Below are 15,437 nucleotides of genomic sequence, written 5' to 3'. Positions count from 1 at the left end.
TACCTCAAATACCAAAACTGATCCACTACACTTTGAACCCACAACTTTATTTTCCACGAATGATCTCAAAATCAACTAAAATCAAAAATTATATAATCTAAGCATCAAAACAAAGCCAACGATACTCATATTGTCTACTTTTAGTTTAGGGTCAAAACAGACCCACGAAATGGATTTTCAAAAAAGAAAGACAAAACTGAAACTTTAATACAAAAATGTGTTCCCCATTTTTTTATAAAGCTACAGCTAAAAACTCAAGTCAAATCGAGTCAAAAATGAGGTTCAAATTGAAGAAAAATTATTTTTAAGCTTTACCAAGTAAAATCTTTGAATTTTGCGTTAAAATCAAGAATCAAAGTTGTTTTGAAGGTTAAATTGATGAAAAACTAGTATTTATAAGATTAAAACATTATTCAAATGAAAAGGAGTGAAATTAGAGTTTAAAATTAAGTCCTATGATTTTTAGAATTTTTAGAAGGAATTAGAGTAGAAAAAAAGATGAAATCTCACCTTAAATCCACAATAGAATTAGGAAATAGATATTAATCTAGATTCCCAAGATCCCGCAAGATTCACTTTTAAGATCTCACGCTAAATTAGGGTTTAACTCTCAAGAGGCAAGGTGAAAGAATGGGCAAAATGAGCAAAAAGAAAGTGGAGAAAAAGTTGTGATATATTTTAGATTTTTCTGCTATAGTGCAGATTTTTTCTAAGTTCAAATATACGTCGACGTGGTGTCCAGGATTCCTTCGGAGTCCTATATATGCAAACTAACTATGTAACCACACTACATTCAATGCTCCGGACTCAATGGCAATGTCAAATTTTCAAACAAAAAATTATTTTTACAGAGTTGACCCCCGAAATTCAAAATTATAATTTTCCAAATCGAGGGACGAAATGAGATTTAAGATCCATAAATCCTAAACAAAAATATTACTACGCTAAAATCGATGTCCTAAATGCATTGGCGAAGTCATATTTTTCTTTTGAGGTGATTTCGATCATATATGGATTCCACACCCATATTTTTAATTTTCTAACTTTCCAACCAATAAGTCGAAATAAGCTCGGGTGCATCGGGACCCGAATCAAAGATCTACCTAGCCTAAAACCGATATTCCAAAGTTGTTGGTGCAAACGTTCAGGCATCCGTCGCATGGATCAAAAGATAACCATACATGTCTATAATAAGGCTCTCGAAGCCACCAAAAATCACAATATTCAGAAATGGTAGTAAAATGCATCAAAAATCGTGCCAATTAAGGCTGTGCAAAAATCGAATCGATCGATAAACCGAATCGATAAAAATTTTATTGGGTTATTAATCTTAGGTTATCGAGTTAACGATTTTTATTGGTTTTATAAAAAATTTTATTGGGTAAACTGTTCGGCATCGGTTTTAACTTATTGGGTTATTTGTTAAACCGATAACCCAATAAGGATACACTAAGTTATTATTTTATCCCTATTTATTTTATATATTTAAATCTTTCTCTCTCTCTTTATTTATCTATCTCTCTCTCTATCTATCTATATATATATATAGATATATGTATGTATATAGATTATATGCACTACTAATTCATAATTCAGTGATTCACAAAGTATTAACCTACTCAGGGCAACAAGGTACAATATAAAGTTCGGTTATTATCGTAATAAAAATCTTGAAGCATTTATAGCTTCCAACAATTAGGATTCAATTTTTTTCCTAACTAACATTCAGTTCAAGTTTGAAGATTCTTGTAAACTAAAATGCATTGCGTAGGTTTTGGCAGTAATTAAGATTTTATTTTTTATGTTAGTTGTTATTATTTCTATTTTATAAGTATTTTCTTATTATTTAAACCAAAAATCGAACCATTAAGGACCAAAAAATGATAAACCGAGACCGATAAGAAAATATCTTATTGGTTGGTTATTGGTTTTACATATTTAAAAATCGAAAACCGATAAAATGAACCAATAACACATAAAACCGAACCGAACCGACCGATGCACACCCCTAGTGCCAATCACTCTCACATCCTAGAAATACCACAATACAACTGTGGAGAATAGTAAAATAGTCAAATCACACAAAATCATAAATTTCACATATTTCATCAAAAAAAACTGGTTGTTACGCATTTATACAAAATATCAATAACAGATTATACAAATAGAGATATTCCTAATGTCTAATAGAAGTTTAAATATAGTTTATGCAAACCAACTTCAAAAATATACAATTGTTCGATACACTATTGTCAATATAAATATTGAAAAAACAAAAATTTAAATTGAAAACAATAAAAAAAACTGTGTTGGATTGGCACTACAAATCTAATCCAAACCAAATAAAATAAATAGAAAAAAGTATAGATGAGAGAATAAATAAAGAATAAGCGAAAAATAAAACTACAATTTACTTAGATTTATTGAATCCATAATGAATTCAATCAAGTTAAGTGAGAAAAGAAAACTTGATTTCTTTGTTAGCTTTAGTAGAGTTTCAATGAAAAACTGAAAATCGCCTTAATTGTCCGAATTTTTTATTTCTAAGTTCAATAAAATAAGTAGGATCAACAAAATAAGAGGTTTTATCGTTAAAGAAAATGGAATTAGATGGAAGCACGTGATAGATATATACTTATATGTAATGTATAAAATATGAAGCAACATATTTTATACAAATCAAAAACTAATTATACAACTTCTATGTATATTTTATTTGTGTGTGTGTATATATATATATAGGTACATGCCAACACATGACAACAGTTTATACGCGTATTGAAACTTTTTCTTCGCATGAATAAAGAAAAAAATTGAAGAAATATTTTTTGATGTAATAAATCTTTGGGCAATCACACAAATATAATATTTAAGACTCAATATAATAATATCTACCAATAGTTTCTACTTTCATAAAAAAAGATTGAAGAAGATGGTGGAACATTTAAGAAGAGAGAGAAAAATCAAATAATGTGGACAATTTTTAAAATTAAATTAAAAAATAAAATTAATTGTTCAATTAAGTTAGCCAAAAAGCTAATTATGAGAGTGATCAATTGCATGATATACAAGCTATTATATCTGTATATGAGGTTCCACTTAAATAATATTTTCTCCGTTTTATAATAAGTTAATTATTAAATTTTGACACATATGTTAAGAAAAAAATAAAGTCATAAATTTATCATGTTTTTTTACTTTTACCCTCTTCAAAAAATAAAGACACATGATACATTACTCCCAATACATTTTTAATGGAGGATAAATTTGGAAAAAAATTTCAATATTTATCTTAAATTGTGAACCATTCACTTATTTTGAAACACTAAAATTGCTCCAACAATTCACTTATTGTGAAACAATGAATTTATTTTTTAACTAACTTTTGACTATTCCACATAAGCAGGACATGAACTTATTTTTTTGGTATTAACACCTTAATTAGTTCGTGTTCCTATTGAATAATTGAATTAGGACTTTTTTCTATTGAACACTTGCATGTAAACTAAATCGTACCTATTACGCATATTTTTAACACCAAACTAATCATGCTTGATGTGTGAGGTTCAAACGCCTTAAATGTAGCAATATGACATCATCATAAAGAAAACAACGAAAAGAAAGTATTAGTTATTCTTCCTCCCCCTTCCACCCACCCAACCACACCACCCCTGTTGTCATGTAAAGTTCACAGGCGAAGGAAATTTGAAAATGGTTATATTTGTTTTTGTTTGTTTTTTGTTCAGAAAAAACTAATGGGTTTACCTCAAAGCTTAAACTGGGGTGGGTTGGTGGATTTACCGTCTCCGATGTGTTTTCGATGAAAACTTCGACCATAATTATATTGTTGGCCAGCTTACCATCTTGTTTGTTCGTAACTGTAAATCAATAGAGGATCTTTGATTGATGCAATAGAATGTTTCAGATTAGTTTTTCTACTTGTTTTATTATTGAATTGTTGTTTGTTGCGAAGAAAATTTGGGGAAAAAAGTTTCAGTTTTATGAGGAAAATGAATGGGTCTATGACGGATCTGAAATTAGGGCTGGATCGGTGGGTTAACCCATATTCAACGTGTTTCTGGTAACAATTCTAGTGGAAATTCCGGCTTCCGGCAAAGAAAATTAGAAAAGAGATTTTCCTTTTCTATGAAAAAAATGGATGAGCTCATTTAGGAGGTGAAAACGAGGGTGGATGGCTGGGGTTCACCTATCTACAATCCTAAATAAAATAACACTTATTTATCGATTTTTACTTAAATTTGGATTTATTTTCAATCTTCAGCTACTTCTTAATTTTAGTGGATGTTAAATTTCTTGTGTTTTGATGGAATAAGTGAAAATCATAATAAAAAATTTCAAATCTTAGTTTCCCTGATTCACCTATAAAAACTATGGAAGAAATTACCCCGTAATTCAAAATTTTTGGTCCAAACCTCCTAAGTCCTAATACCCTACTTTGGAGGGAATGGAAAATACCAAAAGAACAAATTCAGATCACAAAAAAATGAGAATACGAATAGCGAGAAACTCGATTGATCAAATTACAGTGAAATACTTTTTCTATTCCAATTTATATGCATTGATTAGAATTTAAAAAATGAAACAGTTTAGTTGTGATTTGAACGCGATCATGAAAATTATACCTAAAATTTACATATTTGAAAATTATATAAAAGATATTATAATCTCCATCTCAATTAATTGTGCACATTCATATAAACAGTTATTATAAATTACTTGGCAATTTTATAAAATCAAGATAAACTTAGTTATATTTTTCTATTTTATCTTTACAATGGATTCATTTGGAGAGTGTAAATAATTTTGTAAAGTTTCAAAGGTTTCTCAAGAGTAAATTAGTAAAATTATTATTTTTATTTATAATCTCTTTAGTGTGTAGAAAAAAATGAACAATTGATATAAAATGAAATGATTATAAGTCACAATAAAATTGATAAAAAACTATTTTAAAATTATAATAAAATTTTGCTTATTTAAATCTCAAAATTTAGAAAGAAACACATAAATTTAAACAAAAATAGTAATATGAGAAGCTAAGTTGACCGGGGGAGGATTTGGATTTCATATTTTAATGGGCCGCGGAGGGGCAAAGTACACAAATAGCCACTTTTAGTTCTTATTCAAAGAAAGAGAAAGGACAGAAACGACACTTTAAATTAAACTATTTTTATAAAAATAGTTATGGAATTTAAATTTTACTTTCTAGCCATTTCAATCTATTGACTTATTCTATACCGTCTCTACACACATTTTATATTGTTTCTATACATATCTTATACATATAAATATTCTATATGAAAATTATACAGTTTTGATACATCATTTATACAGTATTTGTACATTTTTTTTTACACATTTTATACAACAATTATATAATTTTTATACACTTTCTATATATTTTTTATATACATTTTATATGTATACATATTTGATAGAACTATACAATTTCTATACATATATCTTATATAGATACATATTCTATTTAACAATTATATCGATTTTATATAAGTTAATTATTATTTCTAAACAATAAAAAAAAGAAGAATATTTGATCAGTTAAAAAATTTATAGCAAAAATAAAATAAAATATTTTTAAAAGGATCGAATTGCCCAAGTTGAATATTGTATCTGTATTGTATATATATATTGTATCAGTATTGTATATGGATGGTACATGGACTACGTAGATCAAAATAACCCAAATTAGGAAATGACTATAACGCGGAAATTGTATATTCGACTAATCATTTTTTGAAAAATTTTCTAACTTGGGTTATTTATTTTTAAAAAGTGTTATAGAGTGTTCTTTTTCCTCGAAAGAATATTTATTTATGAAGTTTTATTTTTCAGCCCCTTTAGTATCACTTTTGACACATGCGGATATAAAGTATCCAAACTTCTAGTGGTCAAAAGAATAATCCAAAGAAGAAGGGCGGGGAGGAGAAGTAATAGGAAGAGGCTAAACTTTATTACAATTGGCTAAATTTTAAATAGTCTATAGAAATTGAATATATTCCCTTTTAATTAGGGTAAAGGACACTCTATATTACTTTTTAAAATAAATAGTTTAAGTTTGAAAACTTTTCGAAAAGTGGCCAGTCTAGTATTCTATTTCCACTTTATAGCCATTTCCTAATTTGGGGTCATTTTGGCCTACGTAGTCCATATACAGTTCATATATAATACTGATACAGTCTATATACAATACCGATACAATATTCAACTTGGACAATTCGATCCTTTTAAAAATATTTTAATTTTTTTGTGCTATAAATTTTTTAACTGATCAAATATTCTACTTTTTTTTATTGTTTAGAAAAATAATTAAATTATATAAAAACGATATAATTGTTAAATAGAATATATATCTATATAAGATATATGTATATAAATTGTATAATTTTATCAAATATGTATATGTATAAAAAATATATAAAAAATATTGAAAGTGTATGAAAATTATACAATTATTGTATAAAACGTGTAAAAAGAAATGTACAGTTATTGTGTAAATTATGTATCAAGATTGTATAATTTTCGTATAGAATATTTATATGCATAAGATTTGTATAGAAATTGTATAGAAGGTGTGTAGAAACGGTATAGAACAAATCAGTAAATTGAAATGGCTAGAAAGTAAAATTTAAATTTCATGATCATTTTCATGGAAATAATTTAATTTGAAATGTTGTTTCTGTCCTTTTCCTTTTCCTTTTAAATATGGGTGTCACAAATACAATTAATTACTGTTGATTGAAAATGAGCTACCATTTCAAAATTACTTGAAATCATTTTAATAAGTACAGTAAATGATATTTAGATAGTGTTAAGACTCTTCATGGATCAGAATCCAATCATATTTTCTCAGAGAAGTTCCTCTCTTTTTCTCATCTTTCGTTTCGAAGCTTCGATGTAGAAAGTGGTCAACTCTAATTCATAAACTAACAAGTGATCCATTCAAACATCATCTCCAATCCATAAACTTAACAAGTCGTCCATCCGAACACATGAATCAATCCTAAGCCCTTCGGGAGCCTAGCAGGTGATACTTCAACATTTGACCTGTTGAATTGTCAAAACGTAACTTTGAGTTCGCTTACCTATTTTAATTATTGACTTTGATCAACCTTTTTCTTATCTCAACTTAAAATTTCAAATTTTAGATATCTCCTCCAATACTCACCCCATTGTTTTGACAATCATTTCACCTATCCCTAAAAGTCAAAAACACTATATTAAAGCTAAGCAAAGGGTCAATTAAAAAAGAGAATTCCTAATACTTAAAACAATCAAACAGATCATTACAAAAGATTGCATCGTCGAATACTACAAAAATGATACATGACTTATGTCTATGAGTTAAAAAGAAAAAAGAAACAAAAAAGAGGTAGACCGTTGAAAGAAAAAATTGGAAAAGAAGTTTTTAATATCAATTTGGGGTTGTTCGACTTTATGTTGATTAATTGACCACAAGTTTATTAGCGACTAAGGTCATTTATTGTTACGTTGAAATTATGTACATTGGTATAATATAAATAAAATTATAAAGTTAATCAAAAACTATGTATTAAACATAATTTTTTAATCTTTAAAATAAATGAATTTGTCAACTAGTACTAAAAATAAAAATAACCTTAAAATATATAATTATTTATACTAACTATATATCACTTGACCACGTATATAACATAAACTCATTTCTTGCCATCTTGGACAAGGCGACCTACATTCAGAAAATCTTTATCCATTTGTCTAGCAAACGAACTACAAAGGACCTACTAATAACTCCAAGGGTCTACCCAAGTGAGGGTATACCCATAAAAGCAAAAACACTTTGAGGAAGAATTTATTGGACGACAAAATTAGGTTTCAGACGTTTTCGTAGGATATAAATTTATATTTTTAAATTATAATATTCTACAAATCATATTCTACGGTCCTTAAAGAACTTATGTCCCACTAAAGGCAAAAATTAATGATTAGCCTTTCGAAAGACAAAAATTAAAGTGCAGCTCATTTGAAGGGCGAACCGCACAATTAAATAACGCATATGACCAAGGCACAACTTTAAGTACTTTGGTTTCTCATTTAAGTAGTACTTATTGTTTTTCAAATTTAGTAAAATTTGTATTTTACAAGAAGAACTTTAAACACATGTTTAAATTAATCATATGAACAATTAAATGAAGTTGTAACTCTGTATTCACAATTTTGAACATCAATAATATGTTCAACCTAACTTATGAACATCAACAAAAATGAAGTTCAAACTATTTTCTGCAAAACAACAAAATTAAATGTTTAGAAAAAGATGAAGATTAGAAGACTCAAGTACACCATATTCACGCTGTGTGTAACAATTAATTTTTTGATAAAATACGTAAAATATTTGTTTCTATGTTATTTGACTGCTTTACCCTTCCTCGTAGTTGTATAATGGTATTTCTGGGGTGTGGGGGTGATTGGCACAATTTCCGATGCATTTTGGTACCATTTATGCGATATTGTGATTTTTGAGGGTTTTGAGAGTCTTATTTTGGATTTATGTGGATTTCTTTTGATCCGTTCGACAGATGGTTGAACGGACTGCGCCAGCAACTCCAGAATATCGATTTCTAACACAATAACTGAACAACCCTAAGTGAAAGTGCTCAAACAACCCTAAATCAATCATTTACAAGTGACTTTTAACTTAGAAATTAAGAAATTGAAAGAGGAAAAACAACTCACATTACGAGATTTAAAATCGTACCTCTAATTTAGATTCAAAATTGTGAGTTTAATATTCTTGTCGATTGATATTGAGTGATTTTATTTTCTCAATTGAGAGAAAAGAAAAAGGAGAGTATGTTTTGGAAAGAGGCGGAGGATACCTAAGTGTTCGAACAATGTGAAGTAAAAGAGTTTGCCCTAATATTTAATTGGTGGGATGACGGATTTCGCAACGAATATTATATCCGTTGCTAATTATTTATCAAAAATTTAAGAACAAATACCTCAAAATGCCTTTTTCTGCTACAATAATTTCTAATATATTTTTTAAATGGTAAATAATTCTAGTGACAATATTTTTGTTGTTATTTTCGTCTCCACCATGTCAAAAAAAAAAGTTCTCCCTTTTATGTTGCTTATTTTGTCACCAAAATAAAGGCGCCAATATTTACTGCCAAAATATAGCAACAGATTTTACTTTCTATCGCTAATCCATCACTAATTTGGCTACTAATTTTATTTTCAATTATTTAGCGACAAAAGTTCTATTTTGTTTTCAATCCGTCGTTAATTAGCGACGGAAGAGTACTTGTTGGTACCAATCCATTGCTAAACGTTGTTTTTATGTAGTGAAACGTTTAGAAAAAGATGAAGTTAGAAGATTCAAGTCTAATGAATTTACGGTGTGTCCTTAAGAAAATTATTTCACTCAAGTACCAGATGTTATGGAATATATCATGTTAGGATAAAATGAATATAATCACTTCACCAGAATAACGGTACCTCAAACTCTGTTAAACTACAACTGCACTCAACGGTAGCAAATCACACTAGAGTTTTTCAAGAAAGAGAAGTATTTTTATTTCAAAATTTCATGTCTATATTTGAGGAAAAATTCTAGTATTTATAGCCATAAAGGTGTTCCTTCATGAAGAGAAGCAATGGTTTAAAAAGGTGCGTCCCTTCATAAAAGTTCAGCTCTTCGAAAAAGTCATAACTCATTGAAAAGGGATTAACCATCCAAACCGGAAAGGTGTCAATTCAAATTGCATTCTTTTTCTTGGTATCTTTTAAAAAAACACCTATTCATTTTCTATTCACACCTCTTAAAAATCTAAAAGTACTTACATTAGGGTCCAATTAAATTCGAATCACTATAGGAAGTTTCATATTGGGGTATAGAATATAGTTCCTAACTAATGCAATTTTATACTCATGACTTGAACTTAAAACCTTTTAACTGTGATGATAAAGTATTTATCACTCCATTGTAACTCTCGTTGGTACTACTTCAACTTGCACTGACACTATAGGGACTACTTTGGATATTTAAGTTTCGTTTCTCGTGTGCATCTTAAATCGTCTTAGTTGGACATGCACCAAAGTCATGAATACAAAATAAATTCACAGACAAAGGCATTAAGGGAAGTGGGCCTGGGAAAGGAGAAATGAGTAAGTATACATACGTAGCTATTTTCTTTCCCTGAAGATTCACAAATTGTTAGGTGCTTTGACAAAAGCACTTACTTGATCCGTTTCAATTTATCTTAGTTGTCATTTTCTTGACTCCAAAACAATAAATCAGAAGTAGAAGAATAAAATATTTTTTGCTCTCACATTTGGCTTTTGCAATTTCAATAAACTTAATTTTTCATTGTCATTCAAGATATACAGATAATTTCTCTCAGAATAAAACAAAAAATCATTCTATGAAACTCGCACTTCAAGTTAGTGAAGTTCGTCTAACTCAAATATAGGATCAAATCACACTCGAACAATTTCGCCTGAAAAAAATGCAAAATGTAGAAGAGAGAGGGGAGAGAGAGGACACGATGGGAAACTTTCTTCGCAACTCTTTAAAAATCAGAAGAAGTGCTTCTAATATATAAGCACAATATCTTCCTCATCCTATCCAATGAGGAACAAAGTTCCTTTGTAAACGGAAGCTTTCAAATATTTCATTCTCTTCATTTCTTTGTCCCTTTATTTTTAGTTCATACCTGTAACTAAAAATCTCAATATTAATTTTGCTGGACGTAAAGTTTTTCCAGATATAAGAGTCTTTTTGCTAGTCCAGTAAACTTAAACTAAACATGTGAATAATGTGCATGGACCAAAATATCCTTTGAATATTGTGGTCTTAAAAATGTCAAGTGAGATATTAAAATTAAGGAATTATTACAAATAGAAGATGATAGTTTTTACTTAAAAAATAGACCAAAAAAAAATAGGATAAATAAATTGAAATGGAGAGACATTAAATATGAAAGAAGAAAGTACATATAATCTCTTAATGAGACGGCGTAAACCAACCAGAAAAAAGTAAAGTACTAATTAGAATTATAATAAGAACAATTTAGTATGATTAGTCTTGGTACATACATGGAACAATTTCGTTTGATACAAGGCAAAACGCCTAATTACTGGGAAAAGAATCCAATTATGGATCAACAAGAACTTCTTTTCCTTTTACATACATATATTTGAAACAAAAAATCGATAAAAAAAAGCTATGAATTCTATAAATTAAATCCCAAACCAAGAAAACCTAATATAGAAAAAAAAATACTGTAAGTGAAAAAAAAAAAAAAGAAGGATAATATTCTTTTTTAAGCAAGAAAAAAGATAAACTTATTGTTCTGATTTTAAAAAAAGAAGAAAAACTCAAGGGATAACATAGTCATCTGGAACATAAAATGTGTCTGGATCTTCACCATGTAGCCATCCAAATTTCTCTACGAAAGGATTCACCAAAGTATTCGGTGGATAAGTATCAATGCAATCTTTCCAAACATTTTCATCACCCAAATCTCTTAACACTTCCCATAAACAACTATTACACTTAAATCCTGCTCCAAAACTAATCATTAGCACTTTATCACCCCTTTTAAGCCTTTTTTTAGCCTCCATGTACCCCAACACATACCAAAGGCTACATGCTGAAGTGTTACCAAATCTATGCAATGTCATTCTTGCTGGCTCTAAATCATACTCACTCAAGTTCAAACTTGCACCAACTCCATCAATTACTGCTTTTCCGCCAGTATGCAAACAAATATGATCCACACCTGTTTTGAAATTGATCACTGGCTTAGGTTCTCCTTTTGTTGAGCCCCAATTCATTTTTTTCACAAATGACGCGATTGCAAATCGAAGTAATTCCCTTACCGGAAGGATCAAAGGTGCAATTTGTTTCAAATTATCGACTAGTGCACGTGTTGCGGCCTTTGGTAGTGTTTTATCAAGGTGGAACCCTATGTTACCTTGATCATCCTCCTTTTGTACACAACTATCATAGGCTTCATCATTGGCACCATGGTGTACCCTAACTAGTTGCTTCAACTTTAACATGGCTTTGTCTTTCCAAGCCAATTTGTTTGTCAACAAAACTGCACAACCCCCTGACCTAAACAAACAATTAGCAAGAATCATAGATCTATCATTCCCAATGTACCAATTTGGACTCAAGGACTCGGATGTTACCATAAGTGCAACCTTGTTCTTCTCATTCTTGAAAATATTTTGAAGGATATTTATCGAAATGACGCTAGCACTACACCCCATCCCGGTGATGTTGTACACCTTGATGTCTTCCCTCATCTTGTAGTAATTGATTAGTCGAGAAGACAATGATGGAACACAAGCTAACATCGATATATTCACCACGAGGACATCGATTTCACTAGGAGAAATTTTGTTCCTCTTCAAGATCTTGTCAATAGTATCATGGAAAAATTCATCCATCTCCTCAATCCCATCTTCGTACGTAGGACAGGCTTCACGTCCATGAAACACCATTCGTGGTGCATACGTTTGTTCTCCGATGCCCGAACTAACGATAGCTTTCAAGAGAAACTTGTATTCATTTAGGCCAAGGTGTTTGTTCCGCCTAATTACCTCTCCTGAAAATCTTGTGCTAAGCTTTCGATCATCGGTTGGCTTGTGACATTCATAGTCCAAAACGTAACAATATTGGTGTCTCTTTCGATCTATAATCTTCCATATCAAATAGAGTGGGAAAAACAAAGGAAGACCATAAAGCAAAATTGAAATGAGATCCATGACAAGAGAGTAGTGAAGAAAGGAAAATAATGGAGGGTTTTCTTTTTCTATATATTTTTTTTTTTGGTATGTTGCACACTTTGGTGTTCTTGGTTTTTTGGTTGATGAGAAATCTAATTGGAAGTCTACGTATAAAAAGGAGGAGTCAAGTTGGGCATGCATGTGACTAAATGCTATTGCAAAATATAATAGTAATAGTTTTTGTCATTCTCTCAACTCCCACCAACTGATCGGTTCGTGACTTTAACAACCGTTATTAATCATTCATAATTCATACACATTAGGTATGCGAAAAAGAAATAATATCAATTTCTATCGAATTTCTAAATTAACAAACACAACCCCAAAAATCAGAAAGAAATTTATAAAAGCACCAACTATATAAACAGCTCAATATTTCCAAAATAATTTCTCATTTCAAGAAATTAGTTACCTTTCCTAAAATTTAGACAGAATCATATCGACTAATTGTTTAAATTTGTCAGTAAATTTTAATTTTATTTGACATACGGTATGCTAGACAACTTCGACTCATAATTTTGAAGAAGCTTCTGCACATATATTCAAACGTCCAATACATAGATAAGTTAATCAATTAATTAAAGTATATCACCTCATTCACTTTTGCATATATCAGCTGCAACATATGTCGTAAAACCACAAGCTTTCCGATTTAACGTGTTTACATGAAGAGCGTTTGTGAACATATGCCGAAACTTTTCAAAAGATCTCAGTTAGAAGTATCTAATAGAAACATTTTATGGTGTGCACAAGTGCTCAACTGAAACATATCATAATTCGAAGGTCTAAAATGTCATGGTCTCAATAGAAAGTCTTTATGGTTTGGTGTACGGATAGTGACATTTAAAACAGCAGATTTGAAATCACAAACATTTATGAACATCAAGGAGTGGTAGATGGAATTGGAGAGTATAAAATTATGAAGACAACCAGCATTGACTCACATTGATCAGACTGCTGCTGGCACTACAAAAAAAACTCAATTTATGGGGTTATTTTGTTAATTTGTGGTAGTGTATGACCCCCATAAATTCAATTGTGGTGGTTTTAAAAAATGCCACAATTAACCAGCTTGCCACGAGCATATTTGTGGTGGTTCTGATAAACCTCCACGACACCCTTCACAATATGATTTTTAAATTTGTGGAGGTTTTTAATATCAATTTGTGATGATTTAGAACCTTCACAATATGATTTTAATATTTTAAAAATTAGATTTGTCTCAATTTATAATTGTCATGATATGAGATCAATATTTGCATACTTTAATTTATGGAGGTTTACAACTGCCACAGAGTATCATTTTTTTTAAATAAGAAAGAAGCGAAATTTGATTTACTTGAAGTTTTAAAAATATTAGGAATCAATAATTTTACTAATGTCACATCCCTTTTTTACACTCCCAAAAAGAATTGTTTTTAAGTTTCGAAAGGATTTTTATTATTAAAGTGACAAAAAGATTGAAAATTATTTCGAGAAGGATTCATTAGTTTCAAAACTCAGAGTCGCCACTTGGCATAAATCGGGTGTGCCAAGTCACCATTGGAAAATCCTTTTCAACACAGTTTGACTCTTTAAACTGGTTTGCGAACAGAGATTCCGGCTAAGGAATTCTGTTGACCGAGGGGAAGGTGTTAGGCACCCCTCGATCCCATAGTTCGACCACGGTCACTTGGTGGAGCATATCGGCTAATCTGACATTACGAATGTATAAACCACATAAGACACACAACAATTTAAACAAAACAAACTAGAATCCAAAAGTTAATGTCCAGTCCAATTATTACAAACCCAAAATAAAAAGGTACATAAATGTAAACCTACACTAATCCTAAACTACGCTCCATTCGCTGCCTCGGATCTTGACCACGAACATCTTCCGCCAACATAATACATCGGGGCATTCCCCGGTGAATAAATATAAATGACCACAGGGTATTCCCCGGCTAAATGAATACATTCAATGAAATACGATAAAACTAGAAGAAACTTTCAACACACATTTAAACATTCGACGCATTCAACAACACATCACTCCTAAATTTTGCCTACCCAAACCTAAACATTTTTGCCTATCCAATCGGTAGCCTAATCATGATACTATCGCATTTAACCTTCGTATTTTTCTCCCAATTAACCAACGACAATAAATCAAGACTAAACAAGATTCATTTTATCAATTCCTACCCTCCAATCCCCACATTCCTTTTTCAACCCCAAATTTCAACAAAATTCAAGATTACTAATTTCAATAATTCACAACCATCTATTCAATGAAATTGAGCAAAACAAATTCATATCACCCAATATTTAACGACATCTCACACAAATCAACGTATATGACGAAATAAAATGAGAAGAGATAGAATTGGACCTCAACTTGGAGATTTCAATATAACGGAGATAGAACCGCATTTGAAATCCTCGAATCGAACCTCAACGACGACCAAACTTGACCCCAAATAGTCTCATACCACTCGACATCGCAAAACAAAGCTCGAATCTAGCCAAAATCAAAATAAAAAAGATGGAGATAACATTGATATGGCCCATTGAGAATGAATGAGACCAACCACTGAAATTTTTGCCTGATTAACGATATTTTTGGTGGGATATGGGTG

The 15,437-nt window shown here is 30.2% G+C and overlaps 1 protein-coding gene across 1 annotated transcript; it reads right to left on the bottom strand.

Annotated features, from left to right (window-relative positions):
- Nucleotides 1-11,073: 11,073 nt before the first annotated feature.
- On the bottom strand, nt 11,074-12,958 carry LOC107848214 (3-ketoacyl-CoA synthase 3). Its single transcript, XM_016692917.2, has one exon. It carries the CDS (start codon nt 12,955-12,957, stop codon nt 11,398-11,400), a length of 1,560 nt encoding a protein of 519 aa, XP_016548403.2. The 5' UTR covers nt 12,958; the 3' UTR covers nt 11,074-11,397.
- Nucleotides 12,959-15,437: the final 2,479 nt, after the last annotated feature.

Source organism: Capsicum annuum, chromosome 11, assembly GCF_002878395.1.
Source record: "Capsicum annuum cultivar UCD-10X-F1 chromosome 11, UCD10Xv1.1, whole genome shotgun sequence".
NCBI lineage: Eukaryota > Viridiplantae > Streptophyta > Magnoliopsida > Solanales > Solanaceae > Capsicum > Capsicum annuum.
The sequence above is the reverse complement of the archived record's forward strand: the minus strand, read 5'-3'. Positions and strand labels throughout refer to the sequence as shown.

Excerpts from the sequence above, each read along its gene's own strand:
- LOC107848214 (XM_016692917.2), bottom strand. The coding sequence starts at position 12,957 with ATGCATGCCCAACTTGACTCCTCCTTTTTATACGTAGACTTCCAATTA.